Source organism: Corapipo altera, unplaced genomic scaffold (assembly GCF_003945725.1).
Source record: "Corapipo altera isolate COAL_440 unplaced genomic scaffold, ASM394572v1 46, whole genome shotgun sequence".
Taxonomy (NCBI): Eukaryota; Metazoa; Chordata; class Aves; order Passeriformes; family Pipridae; genus Corapipo; species Corapipo altera.
In genome coordinates this window covers 17,361,495-17,378,879 of record NW_020884883.1, presented here as the reverse complement: position 1 = coordinate 17,378,879, position 17,385 = coordinate 17,361,495, and the positions used below count along the sequence as shown (strand labels likewise).

At 42.7% G+C, this 17,385-nt stretch overlaps 1 protein-coding gene across 2 annotated transcripts in view; it reads right to left on the bottom strand.

The window, feature by feature from the left end:
• Nucleotides 1-16,792, bottom strand: part of PTCHD4 (patched domain containing 4) — an 83,858-nt gene extending 67,066 nt beyond the window's left edge. Inside the window, exon 1 of one of the 2 annotated variants that reach the window (XM_027641187.1) lies at nucleotides 16,204-16,792. In XM_027641187.1, the coding sequence (XP_027496988.1) occupies nucleotides 16,204-16,629 (426 nt within the window). In that variant the 5' untranslated portion in view covers nucleotides 16,630-16,792. Of the gene's footprint in view, nucleotides 1-16,029 lie in introns of both variants that reach the window. The other variant, XM_027641186.1, reaches the window with a different exon arrangement.
• Nucleotides 16,793-17,385: the final 593 nt, after the last annotated feature.

Sequence of the window (17,385 nt, the reverse complement as noted above, 5' to 3'; positions counted from 1 at the left end):
CTGCCCTGCCCAGGACTGCAAATCCTTGAGGCAGCACCTTGGGATCATCCTCTGCTTTTCACAGCCTGTCCCTGCCAGTGGATCTTGCCTGGTATCACAGAGCAAAAGGTAAAGATTCATCTGGCTCCTAAATCCTTCAGGATGAAGGGTGATGGTAAAAGCAATCACCACAAAGGTGATAGATTAAATATCTCCTTTTGCAAGGAGAGGATGCATGACTTTAAGAGGGGAAATCCATGGTGCAGCTGTGGCTTTCCACCTCTGCAAACTAAGACAAGTCTCTGACAGTTGCTAAGCCATGAAGAATACCCAGGTCCAATTTAAAAATATTTGTCCTTGTCTTCATGGTCTCATCCAAGGAGAAATGTAGGAATGAATTACTGAAATGAAGGAATGACAGAAGTGCCTCAAGGGAGTTGCACAAAACACCAGTATTTGGATATATGCAGTTAAACACTCACAGTGATGTATGCAGGAATGTGTTTGAAGAACACATTTACCATCTCTCATATTTGGCAATCCCTAGGAATCTATATCATGAACACTTTTAATCAATGAATACTCCATATTAATTCTGACTTAATTCACAGCTCAAACTCCGCGTTAAAAATGCTCAAAGGAAATGAAGAAAATTAGGAAGAGCATAAAAGGACAAGACATGCTTTTTTCAGTGCAGACCAGTGGTCCATCTAGTCCAATGTTCAGTCTCTGTCCATTTTTAAACTGTGATGCACCAAGATGGTGTCTTCCATGACACACCTGGAAGACACCTTTGGGAGTCTCAGAGTATTGTTGATTTTCCAACTCTTCAACAAACAAAAAAGTGAAATGAGCTGCTTGGAAGGAGAAAGAATGGAACTTCATTTTTAATAAAGAAATCCAATCCCAAATGCAGTGATTTGAATGAAACTGGCAACAAAAAGTAAGCAAGATTAATAAACTAAAGCTATCTCGTACCCTGGTGAAATCAAGAGAGTTTTGTTATCTCAAGAGGGCTATGGCTTTCTCCAAATGGAGTAAACAGGACAATATTCCACCAGAATGCTTTCTGTCTCGTGAGAATACTTAACCTTAAGCTTCCTTGAAGTCCATGGAGTTATAGGTTAAACAAGATCCTAATTTTTAAAGTAAAATAAAGAAGACAGTATAAAATACTAAAAATCAAGAAAATCCCCTTTCTTGTCTTCTTTACATAGCAACAAAAGCAAAAGATATAAAACTGCCTAAAAAACTTCATCATATCCTTCATATGCAAAAGTTGAAGACTTTTGGGGGAAATGAATAGGATCCAATGATTGTCCCTAACAGGAGATCCTAAAAGGAGGACTCAGGTTTTCATTGACAGGTTTGTGGGCCCTCTTGCTTTGTGAGCATCCCACTGTGTGCCTCTTCTAATTGTTTTCCCTACACTGCTTGAAGTTCAGTACACACAAGAAATAGGAAGAAAACCTGCCAGGAAGCAAAAGGGATTGGATTTGCCTGGTTTTATTACTCCATTTAAAGGAAATGTTAAAAAAAAAAACAGTAGAGAATAAGAAGTGAGGAGTAAAGCAGATCCACAGGATCATTTAAGCCCTTACAATCTGAAGTTTCAATAACGACACAGAAAAGGGTGCTTTTTTCTTTTCAAATTATGTTTTATGTTGGCAAACATCTCTTTAATTTTCTCCATCTCTGCTCATCCTGGTTTCTCTGGGGACCAGCAGCCAAAGTACTGAAACGCTGCAAAAATGTTTTATCAAAGGCAAGAAGAAAAGAAGTAACTGAGAATCAGACAGAGCCAAGCGTGATGTGGCAAGATTTTGGGGCTAGTGTGGTTTTGAGGTTAATATACAGCGAAGGAGCATTAACTAAGCTCAGCCTTTGAATGCAAGATGCTGCTGTACTCTTATACAAGTCCTATCAGGAACTTCTACTCTCACAGTGCTCAATAAGATATAACAAGGCACTGCACAAAGGAGATACAGTTGAGGATGCAACACTTCTGGTTGAAAATTCCTCTCTTCTAAGAGATAATTAATCAGTTTCCCCTTTTTTTTTGAGTCTCAAATTTGGCTTTGTGAGGCGATTTCTCTACCGTGAAGCATCCCTCCCTTCTCTCCAGCACATGCTGGTTTTTAATGAGTTTGGCCATTTGTTAGCTGGAGAGAGCCAAAAAAATGTCTAGTTTCAGATGCTTTCCCTTTTTTTTTTTTTTTTTAATATTGGACTAGAATCTGGGAAGAGGAAGTGGGAATGAGACATTGAAGTAGGCCTGTGTTTATGCACTAAAATCTAACTGAAGATGGGGATCTGCTGACTCCCACCCAAGATACTTTTGAATTCAGTACATTCAAAGAGATTTTTCACCTCCACATATGAACATCAGCAAGTAGCTTTTAAATTTATAAAAATCTGTCTCAAGGTCACCTTGTAACCTATGCCTTTCACAGTAAAATCTTATGCTCTTAGTAGCCCACAGAGTTGAAGGTGTTGTCATGTGCGATCCTGTAACAGGTTTTTTTAATTCTTATTTCAGTTAAAAAGGTAAAGCTCATGGCATCATCTATAAGTGTTCAAAAACATGTAGACGTGGTACCTGGGGGCATGGTTTAGTGGTGGACTTGGCAGTGCTAGGTTAATGGTTGGACTCTATGATCTTTCCAACCTAAATGATTTTTTGATTCTATGATCTCCACTTTGGGTTTCTCATTGCCTTCCATCACTGGAGAGCTCTCCCACTGAAAGTTTGCTGACACTATGAGGGTCAGATTTCAGCCTGTATTTTTTCAATCATACTCTGTGTGACAGGGTGTCTTGTGTTGTCTCAGACAGCACAGGGCATATTTGCAATGGCAAACAAGTGATAAACAATGGTGTGAGACAACAAGAAAATTTTGCATTGTCCCAAAACTTTCATCCAAAGATTGCAGGGGACATTAACAACTGCTACTGATCAAGCTCTGCATGCCTGGAAAAATATCTCAATGCAGCTCCTGTGCTGTGGAGGACTGGGAGGACCCACACAAAGTACAGCAGATGCCGAGTTCTCGGTTCAGACCGTAATCACTGGTCACCAGTGAGGTTCTGGCACAGCCCAGGACCCTGCTGTGCAAGGTGCTGTGCAAACACACAGCTGGAGAAGCTACCCGTTTTCAAAAAATCTTCCCATTTGATGCTAGATTTTCTTCAGTCGCTGTATTTCGTAGAGTGAACTGATGATGCTGCCAAAGGAGAGGTCCCTTCCCTCTCCATCCCGAGACTGCATCTCCTCCCTGCCAAGCTTGGGAGCAGAAGTTCACGTGGCACGTGGTGAAATGGATTGGAGAAATAATCCAGGTTTATGCAAACTCAACAGGAGGGGAAAAAAGAAAAAAAAGAAAAGAAGACAGATTTAATCCCCTCATCCCCTCTTTGCTGCCAGCTGGCAAAGCGTTTCTTCAATTTCTGTGCTCAGACCCCACAGTCTGGTGGTAATGTCAGCAATGCTACACCTGAATGGCTCCATCCTCAAGGTGGCTGTATTTCACAGATGAGTATTTGTCCTTACTTCAATTACACAATTAACTTCAAGCAGAGTTTCTGATTTGGATGTGCCTCTTCGACCAGAACAAGGCTCAAAACACGAGAGTCATAATTTAGGCTCTGGGGTCCTGAGGCTGCTTAACCAAAGCTTCAGGGTGGAAATACCAGGACTACTGGGCTGCCTGCTCCAGCAGAAGAGAAAAACAGGGCACCTCTGGAAGGCAATTTTGATCTTACATGGACTGAATCTCATTCATTCAAGGATACTTTCTTAGGGATTTTAGTCTTCCTAAAGCCCCCAGTGTTGCAAACGTTAGTTGAATTAACTTCATAAAATGCTTAAAGTTAGGTTATATGTGTACCTAGATGTTAATGTAGTGCTGCTGTTAAGAATGAGCTCAAGATATCAAGGAAGATGAATATTTAATTACTCTGTAAAAGGATTTCTGGAGAAATGCAGAATATTCACTGTAAATAATAATAGCATCAACAACCATCTTTTCAACTCATTTGAGATGTTCCCCTGTAGGACAACAAAACTTTTCTCCCCAAATAGATATTTTACAATTATTTTAATGTGATAGATGTTAAAAAAAAAAAAAGTTTTTCCAAAATCTCCTGCAATGCAAAGTGATTTTTCAGTCTATACCAGTATAGTCTATTTGGAAAGGTTTTGGTTTTGGCAGAACAGGAAGGACTGGACTTTTGATTTTTAAACAAAAATGCTGCAGATGGTGGGACCTTGTGGTATTTAGCCAGCTTTGGACTTCAAACAAATATTTAGGGAAAAATTCTGATAGAGTAAGCCAAAGAGTAATCAGATGGTAAAGCACTTCCAGATGATGGAATCTTAGCATTTGTCTTCTGAGCACTATGCAAAATCTCTGTCTCCCTGCTGCAATAAACTGCCAATATCTGGCAATCTATTTTGCAGGAGGATGGCATTTAATTCCAGTTCCTTCAGTGGGAGCTAATTCCTTATTCAGATTAATGTATTTTAGTTCTTTTGCAACTGTCTAATAATAATTTTCAAAAAGAGTTTTTCAAAACCCTGTCAGAGACTTGGAGTGAGACAAAGTTGCAGTGGACTTGAGAATAAGCCTAGATTTTGCCCACGGAATTATTCTGGGAAGTTTTTTGTCATGTCGGTGCAAGTGCAGATTATTCCTTAGGTCTTTTGGAAATGCTTCACCTGATGTAACTCTTTTCTATAAAGGTCTCTGGTCCGTGAAATCTCTGAAGGGTGAGTTCACCCCCTCCTAATGTAGATGTTTAGAAAAACTGAAATGTATTGCTTCTGGAGGTTCACTCCTCTCCCCTGATTGCACATTGGGCCCAGTTTAGGGTAGCTGCTGAATAGAAAAAGGCTCAGATTAGAGGAAATGGATCCCATCTTTGGGATGAGTGATCCTATAATGACACTCTGCATGAACACCCACAAATTGCAATATCATGGACCCTCAGTGGTACAGTCACAGCCTGGCTTTAAAGACAAGACCAGGTCCCATCCACTGCAGCAAAGGTCCTGACATTGTGAACATTTGTCAAGAAAAGGAGACAAAGTGGTCTGACTCAACAATTCATTTCACAAATATCATCAGCCTATTCCTGGACCCTTGGTCTGCAGTCATGGTCAAGTTGGACAAAAAATAGTAGAAATGGTCCAGCTGAATATTTTCTAACTATCCTGTTCAACTGAGTTTTAAAAATATTTGCTATGATAGTCTTTCCCTGGCACAATCAGGATATATAATTAATAAACGACAAAATTCAACGTGGACGAAATTGAGTCAATTTGTGACATTAGGAGTATCAGGATATTTGAATTTGAGGTGCTGGGGAACAATCATATGATTCACAACATGGCAAAAGAACTTAAAGGGATCATCCAAATCAAATCATCTGTCAAAAATCCAGTCAGCACAAGCCTCCAGAAAAAGACTAATTTGTTTCTAGAAAGATAACAAAAGGACCAAAACAAAGCAACAACCAAGGCTTCCCTGGTAATTTAACACATCATCCATAGCCTCCAAAGCAGTATTCAAGCTCAATATAGGGAGATGTGTTTCTCCTGCAGAGCTTGATCTGCAAGAAGGTGAAAGATGAAGGAGAACATCAAGTGTTGAAATGTCCATCCTTGCTAAGCAGTGTCAGAGTCAGAAGTAAATACAAGTGGCCTTTCTCTGGGGGCTGCAAAATCCCAACTTCAACATCAACTTTGTCTTTGACCTTGATTATATCATTTAAGTGCTTCACCTTCACTTTTTGATTTGCAAAACTCAGCTAACAGGAATCTATTCCAAAGGAGGACCCTACATTGCCCTTTGGGCACCAGAATACAAACAAAACTCTTCAGAAAATAACATTATTTTCTGTTTGGCTTTCTAACTGCCTGGTTCTGTCTGTGTAAATTCTCTGACTCAGCTGCTGCTGACATGTCCTCCTTGTTTAATATTATCTGTGAACTTCACTCCTGTGCAATTCAATTCCATTTCCCGATAATTAATAGAGATGTTAGATGAGACCAGACCTAACACAAATTCTCCAGATACCCTGCAAGATACCGTCCATAAACTTGTTACATTATCATTTATCATGGTTCTTCGTTTACAGTCTTTCAGCCAGTTTCCAACCCACATGACTGATTTCCCATTCAAGCCAATCTGAATTAATTTTTCTGTTATGGTTTACTCATAATCCTGCACAGGTCAGAGAGTGGGTTAGACTGACCTTATAAACCTCTTACGTCTTTGACCTCTTGATGTTACATGGAAGAGGTGTAGGATTGCTCATAAAACTCCAACAAGCTCTCTAAATTTCCCCAGCAGTACCACAGCCCTCCTTTATGATGGGAAAATCAATGTGAGGGAGAAGTCACGGCAGAACATGAATTCTTGAATACATAGTCCTGCACCAAAATCACCATCCCACATCCCAAACTGCTCCTTCACCAAATAGTATCTGAAATGTTGTCCTTTCTATCCACTGTATCCTTATTGAACAGGCTCTAGGAAAACCCAATTCAAGTGGTTTAAGGGTGGACCTATGTTTCTTTGAGCTTCATCCTGGGCTATTCTCTGTCCTGGTTACCTTTTTTAGCTGCTTTAAGTGAAATGAAAACATGTCCTATTCTGTCTTATTTTTCCTTGTTATTTTTGCTACTTCAAAAAGTAATTGGGTTTTCCCCAAGAACAGTATCAGAATCGTTCCTAAAGGAGCTTAGTTCAGATCTGTTAAGTAGTGACAAACTACCTGTTTTAACTTGCCTTTTGAAGTGAATATTGTGATGAAAAGACCATGGACCATATACAATTACAGCATTTGGCATTTATTTAAGATGAATTTCACTTCAAGGATGTCCTCTTTCTCCCACCTCCAAAATCTGATACTTGAGGCAAGAAAATGGTAAAAGTAAGAATACAACCTTTATTCTTTTAGGAGAAAACAAAAAAACCCCCCAAAAAAATCCCAAAACCAAACCAAACCCAAAGCGCTCTTTTCTCTAAAATTAAGTTCTCAAAACCAAAACATCAAATACTTTATGAGAGCAGTGGAGCTCTTAAGCCTATCAAGCTTGAGAAATTTTTTTAAATGTATATACCTAAAACCTAATACTTGTGCTAATCTTGAAGCCTGGGGAAAGAAAAGAGTGGACAGAAATTTGTAAATCTTCAGAAATGTTTGTGTTTCTCTGCTGGTGTCCCAAATTTCTGTGCAATTTACTGTGATAAATCTGTTGTGCATCAGCTGGGTGACCAGTGTTTTCTACATGCACATGGGAAATCAGTTATGGGTAGGAAAATTAAGGTTAGTTAACAAACACTACTAGAGCGTTTATTACGACATGTTCCAGCCACTCTTGAGGAGAAATGGAGTTTTCATCTGGATGCAAAAGTCTATGTGTTGAAATCTCTTTTGGGGGATGTTTTGTGCTTATCTGTGAATTAAACCTCCCTTCCTTGGTAAGAGTCAAGAAAATGAACAAATTGAAATGTAGATTTTAGGGACAAAAACGCACATGAATGTTTCCAGGTTTCATCTACTCTGCACTGAATTTGTTAATGTGTTTGGTTCATGAACCAAAATCTGCTCTAAGAAAGCATCCTGGAAAATGGCTAGGAAAAAGGTGATTTATATTTAAGTCACAAATCCCATCAAAGAGATGGAGTTGCATAATGAAGTACTGCTAACAGCATCTTTCTTCTCAGTGAACTGCAAATTTTTTTTACAAACTAAACCTGCCTGGAAAACTGGAAGCCAGGACCACTTGGCCCATCAATGCAGTGTCTTGCTCTCCAGTGAAAAATAGCATTAACAAGAGCCAGAGCATCCTCTTGGGGGTACATTCGTGTCCAGGGAGTCTGGGCTATGTCCTCAGCCATGCAGGGTTCCTACCAGGCAGAACCTCTGGCTGTGATTTTCCTTCCCCGAAGTTTGAACATAGGAAAACATTTCCTTTTAAAGTGATTTTGGTTTTTTTATCTCCTTCATTTTCTAACCCAAAGTATAATATGAGAGAAAAAGAGAAAAAAAAAAGGAAGCATTTTGTTTGTGGTCTGTCAAAATGAAACTAAAAGAAACTACCCTTCTCTTGTCATCCTCCAAAATGAAATCAGGGGCAAGGTAGACAGTGTTTCACGGATGCTTTTGGTTTCAAGAGTAGTGAACCTTCTGATAGGAAAAGATTAATCCGAAATTTTACAGGCCAGCCCTACGCACAGCACAGATAATACATGATTTAGTACAGGCAATACAAGATTTAACATAGAAGCAGCAAAATGCTCCATGGCCACTGCTGAATTGTAGCACCCTTTAGGAAGCTGTTTGACACGTGCAAAAATGCACCATGTATGTGGTAATACTAACACCTCCCTACCAGACTGACAACACTTGGGTAATGCTGGTGGAAACAATTACTCAAGGTGTAATAAAAGCAAGACCCTGTCTTACACAAGGGCAACTTTTCTGTCTTGTTTCAGTACCAAACTTGGGCATAAATTTTAGGTGCCCCCTGAACCAGTTGTTTGGGTGGTGTTCATGTTCCTTATATATTGTGAGAGGATACACATCAGGCATTTGGGCTTCCCTGTGGAGGTCTTCAATGGCAGCTCCCGGGTCTCCTACCAACTGAACAAGGAAATAATTAAGGTAGATTGGACCTTATTAGGAGCCCTTATTTAATCCCACTTGCATGTCCTTTGTAGGTGGGCTGCATTACCTTGAGAGTCTCTGTGACTTGCTTTGCATTCAAAGGTGTGGGGCAGCTAGGCAGAACTGCCCTTTACCTTTTCTGGTGCCCTCAGAGCAGACAACTAGGCTTTAGGGCTTATGCAACCAGTATTTCTAAAGAAGAATTATTCTGTGAGACACCAAAGCATTTGCCATCATACATACTCAGGACGCATCACATACCTGTGCTGCCAACTAACTTTTCCATCTTAGTTATAGATTGTTATCAGACCAAAACCTTCTGCAATATTACCCAGGCAGTGACATACCAGTCTGTCAACCCAGGATCACCCAGCACCTCCCTGGCTGTGGTACCAGTTTGCTGGCAAGGGTGGAATGAAGGAGGGCATATGTGGTGGCAAAATATAAAACCAGTGAGAAAAGCTGATCTGGTCAACTCACAACTGTGAGGCTGTCTGGTGTGTCACAGAGCCACTGTTGGATGTGCAGAACTGGCATTGTGCAGGAATTGCTCACCAATGTGTGAGTGGTGTTAAGGAAGAAAAAAAGCTTCAGCAAAATTTCTGTTCAATACCAGAGCTGCCCACTAAGAAATTATTACGAGTTTACCCTTGAGCTGATTCTACAGTAATTCTTTAAAGTTGGAAATCTTCCCACTGCCATCAGGTCACCCTTGCTAGTGTCATCAAAGGTCTTCAGCACTCCACCCAAGGCTCCTGCTCCCTAATGGTCTGACCAGTGTAAAAGTGAAGCTAATTCCCGCCTGGTGAATCCAGGGCTAGGGCAATGACACGTGCCACTGCATGTGATCGTCTCTGCTATGCTCAGGAGCTCTGTCACTGCTCTCTCCCTTTGTAGGATGCCTCACAGCCCCACTTCCAAGAACTTCCTTTACTGTCTATTCTCCACATGAGCATCTTGCACCTTGGTAGGTAGGAAAACAGAGAAAAGGACTAACATAGTAAGAAAGAGAGGTTTAAAAGACTTTATAGTTTGCCCTTTTAGCCTCCTGTTGCGTTCCCCTCTCCTTTCCATCACACACAGCACCTGCTTTTCTTCATCCGTTTTTAAAGCTGTTTCACAGCTCAAGTCCCAGCCATGTCTCACTGTTTGCACTAGGAGGGTGCAGTGGATGTGGGACCTGCATAAATTAAAAGCTTTCAGTAGAAATGTGAGATCGTGATTTTCCTAACTCAATTCACTTGGAAAACCAGTCAGCAGTTTTTTTCACTGTGACATCTGTAATAAGCACTATGCAGAGCGCAAAGAGGTCTCTTATCCCTTAATGTTTGAAGAGGTTTAATACAGGTTTTGCTATTAGATTACTGTTTTCGAAATGTCTAGCACAGCCTTACCTACATCATTGTTTACCACCTGACAAAGATATGCATGTAATATGCATAGACACATACACATAAAGGATGTTAAATAATTCAAGAATTTTTTGGCCATATTTATTAATCTAATTTTGTCCTTACAAAGTTCCTCTCACTTCTACCATAGAGCATGTATTTAAACAGTTAAAGCTGGTTTAAGGATCTCCTCTCCGAACCTCTCCTCAAAAGCATCTTTCTCTGGAAATATGACACATGTTCTTTACTTTCATTGTAAATCTAAAGAGTGAATTTCAGAGCCCTCCAACAGCTCACACAGCCAGTACAGTAAGGGGCTCCAAAGATATTTTGTAAAGGCGTAGGGTACTATGTCAGTGTTAACATTGTCAAGTGTTAACCAAATATTTAATAAAGGAAATAAGTATTTTGTTTATGTCCACAGAGGACTATCTGTTGTAGGAAGATGGCAAAGTGGTACTGGGCTTTCTTCCTTCAGCAAGCAGTTGACGGCTATCCAAGATCCATGGGAATGAGCCATTGCTACTAACTGAAGGGCTTTTCGATTGCATCTTCCTGTTCTCTCTACCTAAACAACCTTCCAATTGCTTCTCTATTATTATTCACATCAAGACCTGGCACTGAACAAAAGGCCACATCCCCCTGCAAGTGCTGACAAAACTAAAAAGTGGAATAGTTGGGAGGGTGGTGATGGCATGAAGCAGATAACCAAGGTCACCCAAAAGGTCAATGGAGAATATTTTCCTTGCAGTCTTTGCTGGCTCCACCAGCCCATCCAGGTGAGAAGGGTGAGGAGCCCTTCCTAGTCCTACCAGCCAGTATGGAAACAGAGTTGGAAGAACAAAAGGGTCTTTTTTTCCCAAGTAAGTTTCCCAACCTGTGAGACAGAAGATGCTACCAGTCTTCAAACATTTTGCACTTGCTTTCATGCTACTGAGCAGTTGCTCCGAGCTCAGCCTGCCCAATCCTGTCTTGATCTGAGAGGCTGAGATGAAAACTCTCTGCAGCCTCCAGCCTTCCTCTTCTGATCTTCTCCCTGCATGTTTTATTATTTTGCTTTGACTTAGCAGCTTTTGCCAGCCACAGAGCACTTCACAAGATTCTGACCCATGGGTTTGGATTGGGGAGGGGGGTATCACAAATGGGTACAGAGCCAAATTGTCTCTGAGGAAGCACTTGCTCCTTGGAGTTAATCTTATTTTTGAACTGATTTTACTGAAGGAATAATCAGTTTGTGGACATTATTGGTGCACAGATGCCTACTCTGATGTAGGTGGGCTCTGGTTTTATATCCTCTCTGTCTCATGGAGGGAGACATACCTCAGGGACATCTAAGGAGGGATTAATCTTAGAGCAGTGGGAAAGACTCCACGAATGCAAATGGAGAGAGACGCGTTTAAAAGTACAGCTGTTAGTGTGAGAAAAATTGAGAATCTGGCCATTACCAAATCTGCACTTAGAGGTTTCAAGATGTTCAGTGAATGCAAGTAACTTTTCTACTTATGCAAGAACAGATTCAATATCCAGCTGATGTGTTTATCACAAATGTGGGAATAGAGATCTCTGGTTTATTGGCTGCTGTTTAGCATAGTGTTCATAAATGACTGATACTTAATTAATTGAAGGTAGTATTACAGAAACCAATCTGTTGAAAAAAATTCCTTTAAACCAGCAGTTGTCATATTCATTCTGATCTCAGAGAGGCAAGTTCTCAGTTATTATCTTTTCTCAGACAAACTAGCAAATAAACATGAAAAGAAATGTAAAGGTGAAATACCAGAAAAAATATTTTTATGGGTTTTTTTCCCTCTGGGTAAGGACTGTACTCAGAAATAAATTTTTTTTTTTATTTTATTTTTATTTTTCCAGAATAGGACAGCAAATTTTCTGGGGTTATTAACAAATTAGGGTCAAAAAACAATCTCTTCCCTCATATTTGACTCTACACAAGAAGTAATCCCCATGTAATCAATAATTCCGTCTATATTAATGAATAAACTCTGTCTCAGACCACACTTTAGCCCCAACACTGGGGCCAAGGGCACAATGTGTCCACTTCTAAGAACACTGCACACTGTTACGCCGAGGACAGAGTAGATATAACAGCTAGGAGTGAACCTTTTCCCATGCTGTCCCTCAAGTCACATTCAGGCACTGTCCTGAAGGTCTCAACTGACAAAAATAATACCAAGTTTTGACAACACTTGAGATTTAACAGTTTGATGACTGATGGTCAGTGTAGATTTGCTCAATCTATGCAGTTAGGGAACAATCCAGACCCCAAGCACAGGAGCACCATTTCTATGTCCTGGAGTGAGGAAAGCATGAGGAATCTTTCTCCAGGACGTATCTCAAAAGTCTTCATCAAGACTTCATACATCCAGCTTTGTTTTCCTGCTTCACCACGGTCTATCTGCATGACCTTGGGCAAGTCACTCTCTGACAGGGCTGCAGACTGCAGCGTAGCAATAACCATGAACAGGCTAGATACTGTCCCCAAAACAACGGGAGCCGGCGTTTTCCTATAGCCTAGTTCACCCAAGCTAGCCTACAATGACCCCTGTGTTGCCAGAGTGGATTTTAAACCCATCTCAGGAGTTGGAAACCATGCTGCAGTCTGCACTCTGAATGTGAGTGCCTTGTCTCTGCTCCTTCTCTGGCAAGTGGAGAGACCAAGGCTTCCTGACTCACAGAAAGGCAGTGAAGATAGAAGTATTCAGGGCTACAACCTCTTTCAACATACAGCAAGTAATGGTTAAACAAACATCACCCTCCACATACAGATTTCTTCACCAAAAGTAGAGCAGTTTCACCAGATTTTGCAGTCCAATAAGAGCTGTTTCAAAACTAGAGCAGTTTGCTTAAACCTGCTCAGACGGTTCCCACAAAGTTCCCATGGGAGACCTGTCAAGAACTCACCCTCAGTCAGCTTTCAGCCAGCCTCACCTCAGAGAACTGAATTTGGTCTCCATCAGGAGATGAGAAGAAGCACAAAGTGAGAGCTGCTCACAAGGCTTGGGGGAAACAAAAAACTACAAGGTGTTTTTGCAGCTCCCACATGGAGCAGGAGTGCGGTTGGAGCAGCTCAACATAGTCATTGTGGTTCTCAAACCAGTACAGTTTGACACTTGACCCATGTCAGCTGCAGACTAAACACGTCTGGGGCACCTTCATTCTTTGTAAATCCCCATATTGTTCTTAGAAAAATTTTGTTCAGTCTGAGGCCATTATTAAAAGAAAAAGACAGTGAAATCTACCAGTATTAATCAAGCAATGTGACCTTTGGGAAAATGAGGCAACCTAGAAGATCTGGTGGGTCCTAATGATGCAGAAAAGTTTAGCTGAGAAGAATCCCAAGGGCATGGACTGGTGAATGTGATGAGCTCTGGTCCACACTGAATAAGAGCAGGCAGATTTGGCCCTCTCATTTGCAGTCCTATGAGGTTTAGCCACAACTGCTCCTTCATGTCACAACTCAAGAGCAAAGAAATAAAAACCCTCACAGATACAGCCACAGGGGTTGTTTCCCCCCACTGAACACCCAGAAACTGATCTAACCTAGTGGGTGCAGCATCTGAGATATTTCTGGTTAAGCATAACTGGATACCTCAGAACAAGCAACACAGGCCTGGATTTCCAAAGCTTTTGCTCAGAGGTGCAAAGAGAGGGAGGTCAGTAAATAGCCCGTGAGCCTCGATTAACCCAAGACTTTGTTCATGTCTTGAAGGAGAGCACACACCTTCCTAACCCTTGATAGATGGGACAACAGAAATGACAGGGATGACCTAGAGAATTAATCTATACAAAATAGTAATTTATTCCCAGCAGCTGGAGCCAAAGAGACCAGAGGAGGTGAGTCTCTGTGGACACACCATCGCTGAAAACCAGCGCAGATTCAGGGCTGACCATAGTTCCACAAAAAGTCCTTACCGTACCTGAAGACAAAAAATTGTGGCAAAGTGTATTTCTTTTTCTCAGTAAAAGCAAGAACTCTCTTTTTCCACAGAAATAGGTTGTAATTGCTGGCTTTTCTCTGAAACACAGTCACAGATTTTGGTGGCTTTATGTTCTTTCACTGGAAAATAGGTAGAAAGCTGCCTGTTCTGTCCAACTTTAAACTGAGATACATAGGAGCATTTATTCCTTCATCCAGAAGATGATATACAACAACTACTTGGGGGTTTGAAGGTACTGGGCTGGTATTTTGCAGTGCTTAGAGTCAGACATCTATGGTTTGGGAAAACCTTTCTCTCTGTGTGAATTATCTACCAAGCACTTTTATTCCAGTAGGTCACTAATCTAGATCACATATCTTGTCCTTTGCCTTTATCTTTAAAAAAGGAGGAGCTGTAGGCACTAGTAAAAAACCACATTGCAGGTGACCCCATCCTAGTTTTGCCAAGCTCAGTTAGCGTTTCTCTACACAAGAAAATTAATCTGGATTGAGAGAGTGGGATGACAATTTCTGTACAAAACTGCATTACAATTATGTTAGTCTAGATTATCAATGTTCTCCACTGAACTACCTTAATCTTAACTTTAAAGACAAATGAAATGGAATAGAAGCACTTCAATTCTGCAATAGTGGGATTGTCTTTGGAGCCAACTAGAAGATAAAATTTGTTCAGGGATATTTAATCCAGAATAATTTGTTTTTCTGAGTACTCCTTGCACTCAGTACTTTCCAGCCGCAGCAAGGACACCTTTTCATTTCCACACACTCAGCTCAAACAGCCACAACTCTGCACAAAGCAATTACTGTAACATGTGCAGTCACAGGACCAAATCCCAGCTGTCCCACCTGGCCCTTTTACTGAAGCAAGGAGACCAGTAAAAACAATCTATGTCTCTGTTTCAGATTTTGGGACAGGAACTGACTTTATCTTTTTTTTTTTTTTCTTGTAAATGAACAGGAAGAAACAAATTATGATTTCAGGATCTTGGTGCTGGTACTTGCAAGAGCACTACCTCCCTCATCCCTGAGGAACTCTTTGAAAAAAGAGGGACAAGTAACCCCAAGGATCTCTGGTGGACTGTATCCTCCTCCCAATGACCTGAGCCATGACTAAATAGCGTGCTAGGGAGTTTGTTACACTCTGGTAAATAAATCCTACCTCTGCTGCAATGCCCAAGGGAGCATGCAGATACACTGTAATCCACAGAAAGTTCTTCCCTGAGCCGCCTGCAAACTTTGTACCTTATTTACTCACAGCAGGTTAGTCCTGGAGAGCTGGGGTGCTCCAGATGGGAGGGAAAGCACATGGGAGGTTTTATGCCAGGGAAATAGTCCTGACATAATTCGTGCAACATTGTTTATTCTTTTAATTGGAACCACTGAAACTACTTTCACCTTTTACCTTGTTTCAACTTTGCTGGAAGCCTCCAGCTGTTGGTATCCATCCCAAAACTCCAGCCCATCCATCAGCGACGGAGTTAATAATTTTCACACTGAGAGGAAAAAAAAAATCCCACCTCCCCTTCTTTGCATGCAGGTAAAGAAGGTAGGACACCTGAATTTGCTTCTGGCCCAAACCTTCTGCTGCTCCTACAGCACTGGAAGGGGCAGGCAGATACAGGAGCTCACTGTGTCTTTGAGGAAAGCTTTTTCTGGGCACACTAAAGATAAATTATCCCACCACAGCAGTGAGGCTGGAAAAGGTGATAGTGCAACCCAGCTCTGAACCACCCACCGACCTCTTGTCCCTTTTCCCCCATATATTGAACCTTCAGGGCACTGCAAGGTCTCCCGGTGCTCAAGCTCTCTACTCCCTGCTTCTCCTGCTTCAGTAGCATCCAGTCCCCCACCCTCCCTCCTCTCCCAGAACAATAGCAAGGCATCGGATTCAGCTGCTTCCCAAGGAAAGCCCAGATCACACACATTTCGATAGAGAGAGATAGATATGATTATATTCCTCTTTGCTGTTTAGGACAAGAAATGAAGTGCTGCCTCTTTAATTGGCAAAAGCATGCAGTAAGAGCATACCTTCAATTTAGTGTTGGGATAGCTCACTTGCACCCTGGCTGTTGTCTTATTGGAGAGGGCAGCCTGCCTCAGATCCTCTAGCACTGAAATAATATCATCCAGCACGCATTTCTTATCCTGATTTCTCAACACACACAGATGGGAAAAAGTATAATTATAGCCTTTGTAGTTCACCTTCATTTCCAGCACGGCTCGGTGGATCTGCAGGATCACATCAGCCTGATGCAAAATATTGCCTCCGGGTTTGGAGAGGAGAATCACCCTGCCATACCTCCCCGGGGTGTGCAAGTCCGAATACAGTTGGCTTTTGGATTGATCGAGGGAGAAAAGGCTGCTGGCTAAGCTCCTCTCGATCTTGGCCAGGCTGTGGCTGGGGGCTACCAGGCTCTCCAGGTCAGTGTCAGGCTGGAAGCGGTTGAGCAGGCTGAAGCCGAAGATGATGGTCAGGACTGCGGGCACAGTGAGGAAAAACACCGGATGCCTGCTCACGAATAAGCCCAGCTTGTAGAAAAACGACTGGAGCCCTCTGTGTATCACCTGCCGCAGCATCCTCCACCAGATCCAGCCTGCAGATGCTCCTGGCCGTCTTAGAAAGCACATGTGACATGTGTAGCTCCTTACCCCTTCCTGCCAGTTTCCCTTTCTCTCTCCCTCTCTCTCTACTACTCCTTTAAAAGACTGCAGCAAGTTGCAGCAAGACAGCCAAATATTGATCAATGGGGTGTGTGTGTGCGTGCGGGTGTGTGTGTGTGTGCCGGGGGTGGAAGGGACCGAGCAGGGGAGGGAGGAGGACGGGGGGGGGGGGGGGTCCTTTCCTTTTTTTCCCTCTTTCTCTTTCACCCCCCTCTCCGCTCTCTCTCCTCCCTCCCCCGAGCCAGCTATCATCGCCGCCCCCCTTCCCCTCCCTCCCCTCCCTCCCGGTGCCACCCTTTCTCCGGCTAGGCTCGGGCGTTGCACCGGGAGCTCCGCAGTGCCCGCTCCGCTCCGCGCCCCGCGCAGCCCGGCGCCCGGCCCAGCTGCTCCGGGGCGGTGCAGATAGTGCCCCCGCACTGCTCGCTTTCTCCTCTCCACGCACACACACACACACGCACTGAATTTGCCGGGGCAGGAGGATGATGCTGCATTTTGACGTTCCCCGACCCCACTGCGCCCCTCCCTCGCCCCCTCCTCCCCATCCCCGCCGGCTGCCGGAGAAGGGAGAGCTCCGGCTCGGGGACTTGGCGAACCGCTTTCCTACAGCAGCAGCAGAAGCAGCTGCTGCCGCGCTCCTCTCTCGTTCCCCGGTCCCGCGGCTGCTGCATCCCCTCACTGCACTCCCCTCTCCATCCCCCGGTCCCGCGGCTGCTGCATCCCCTC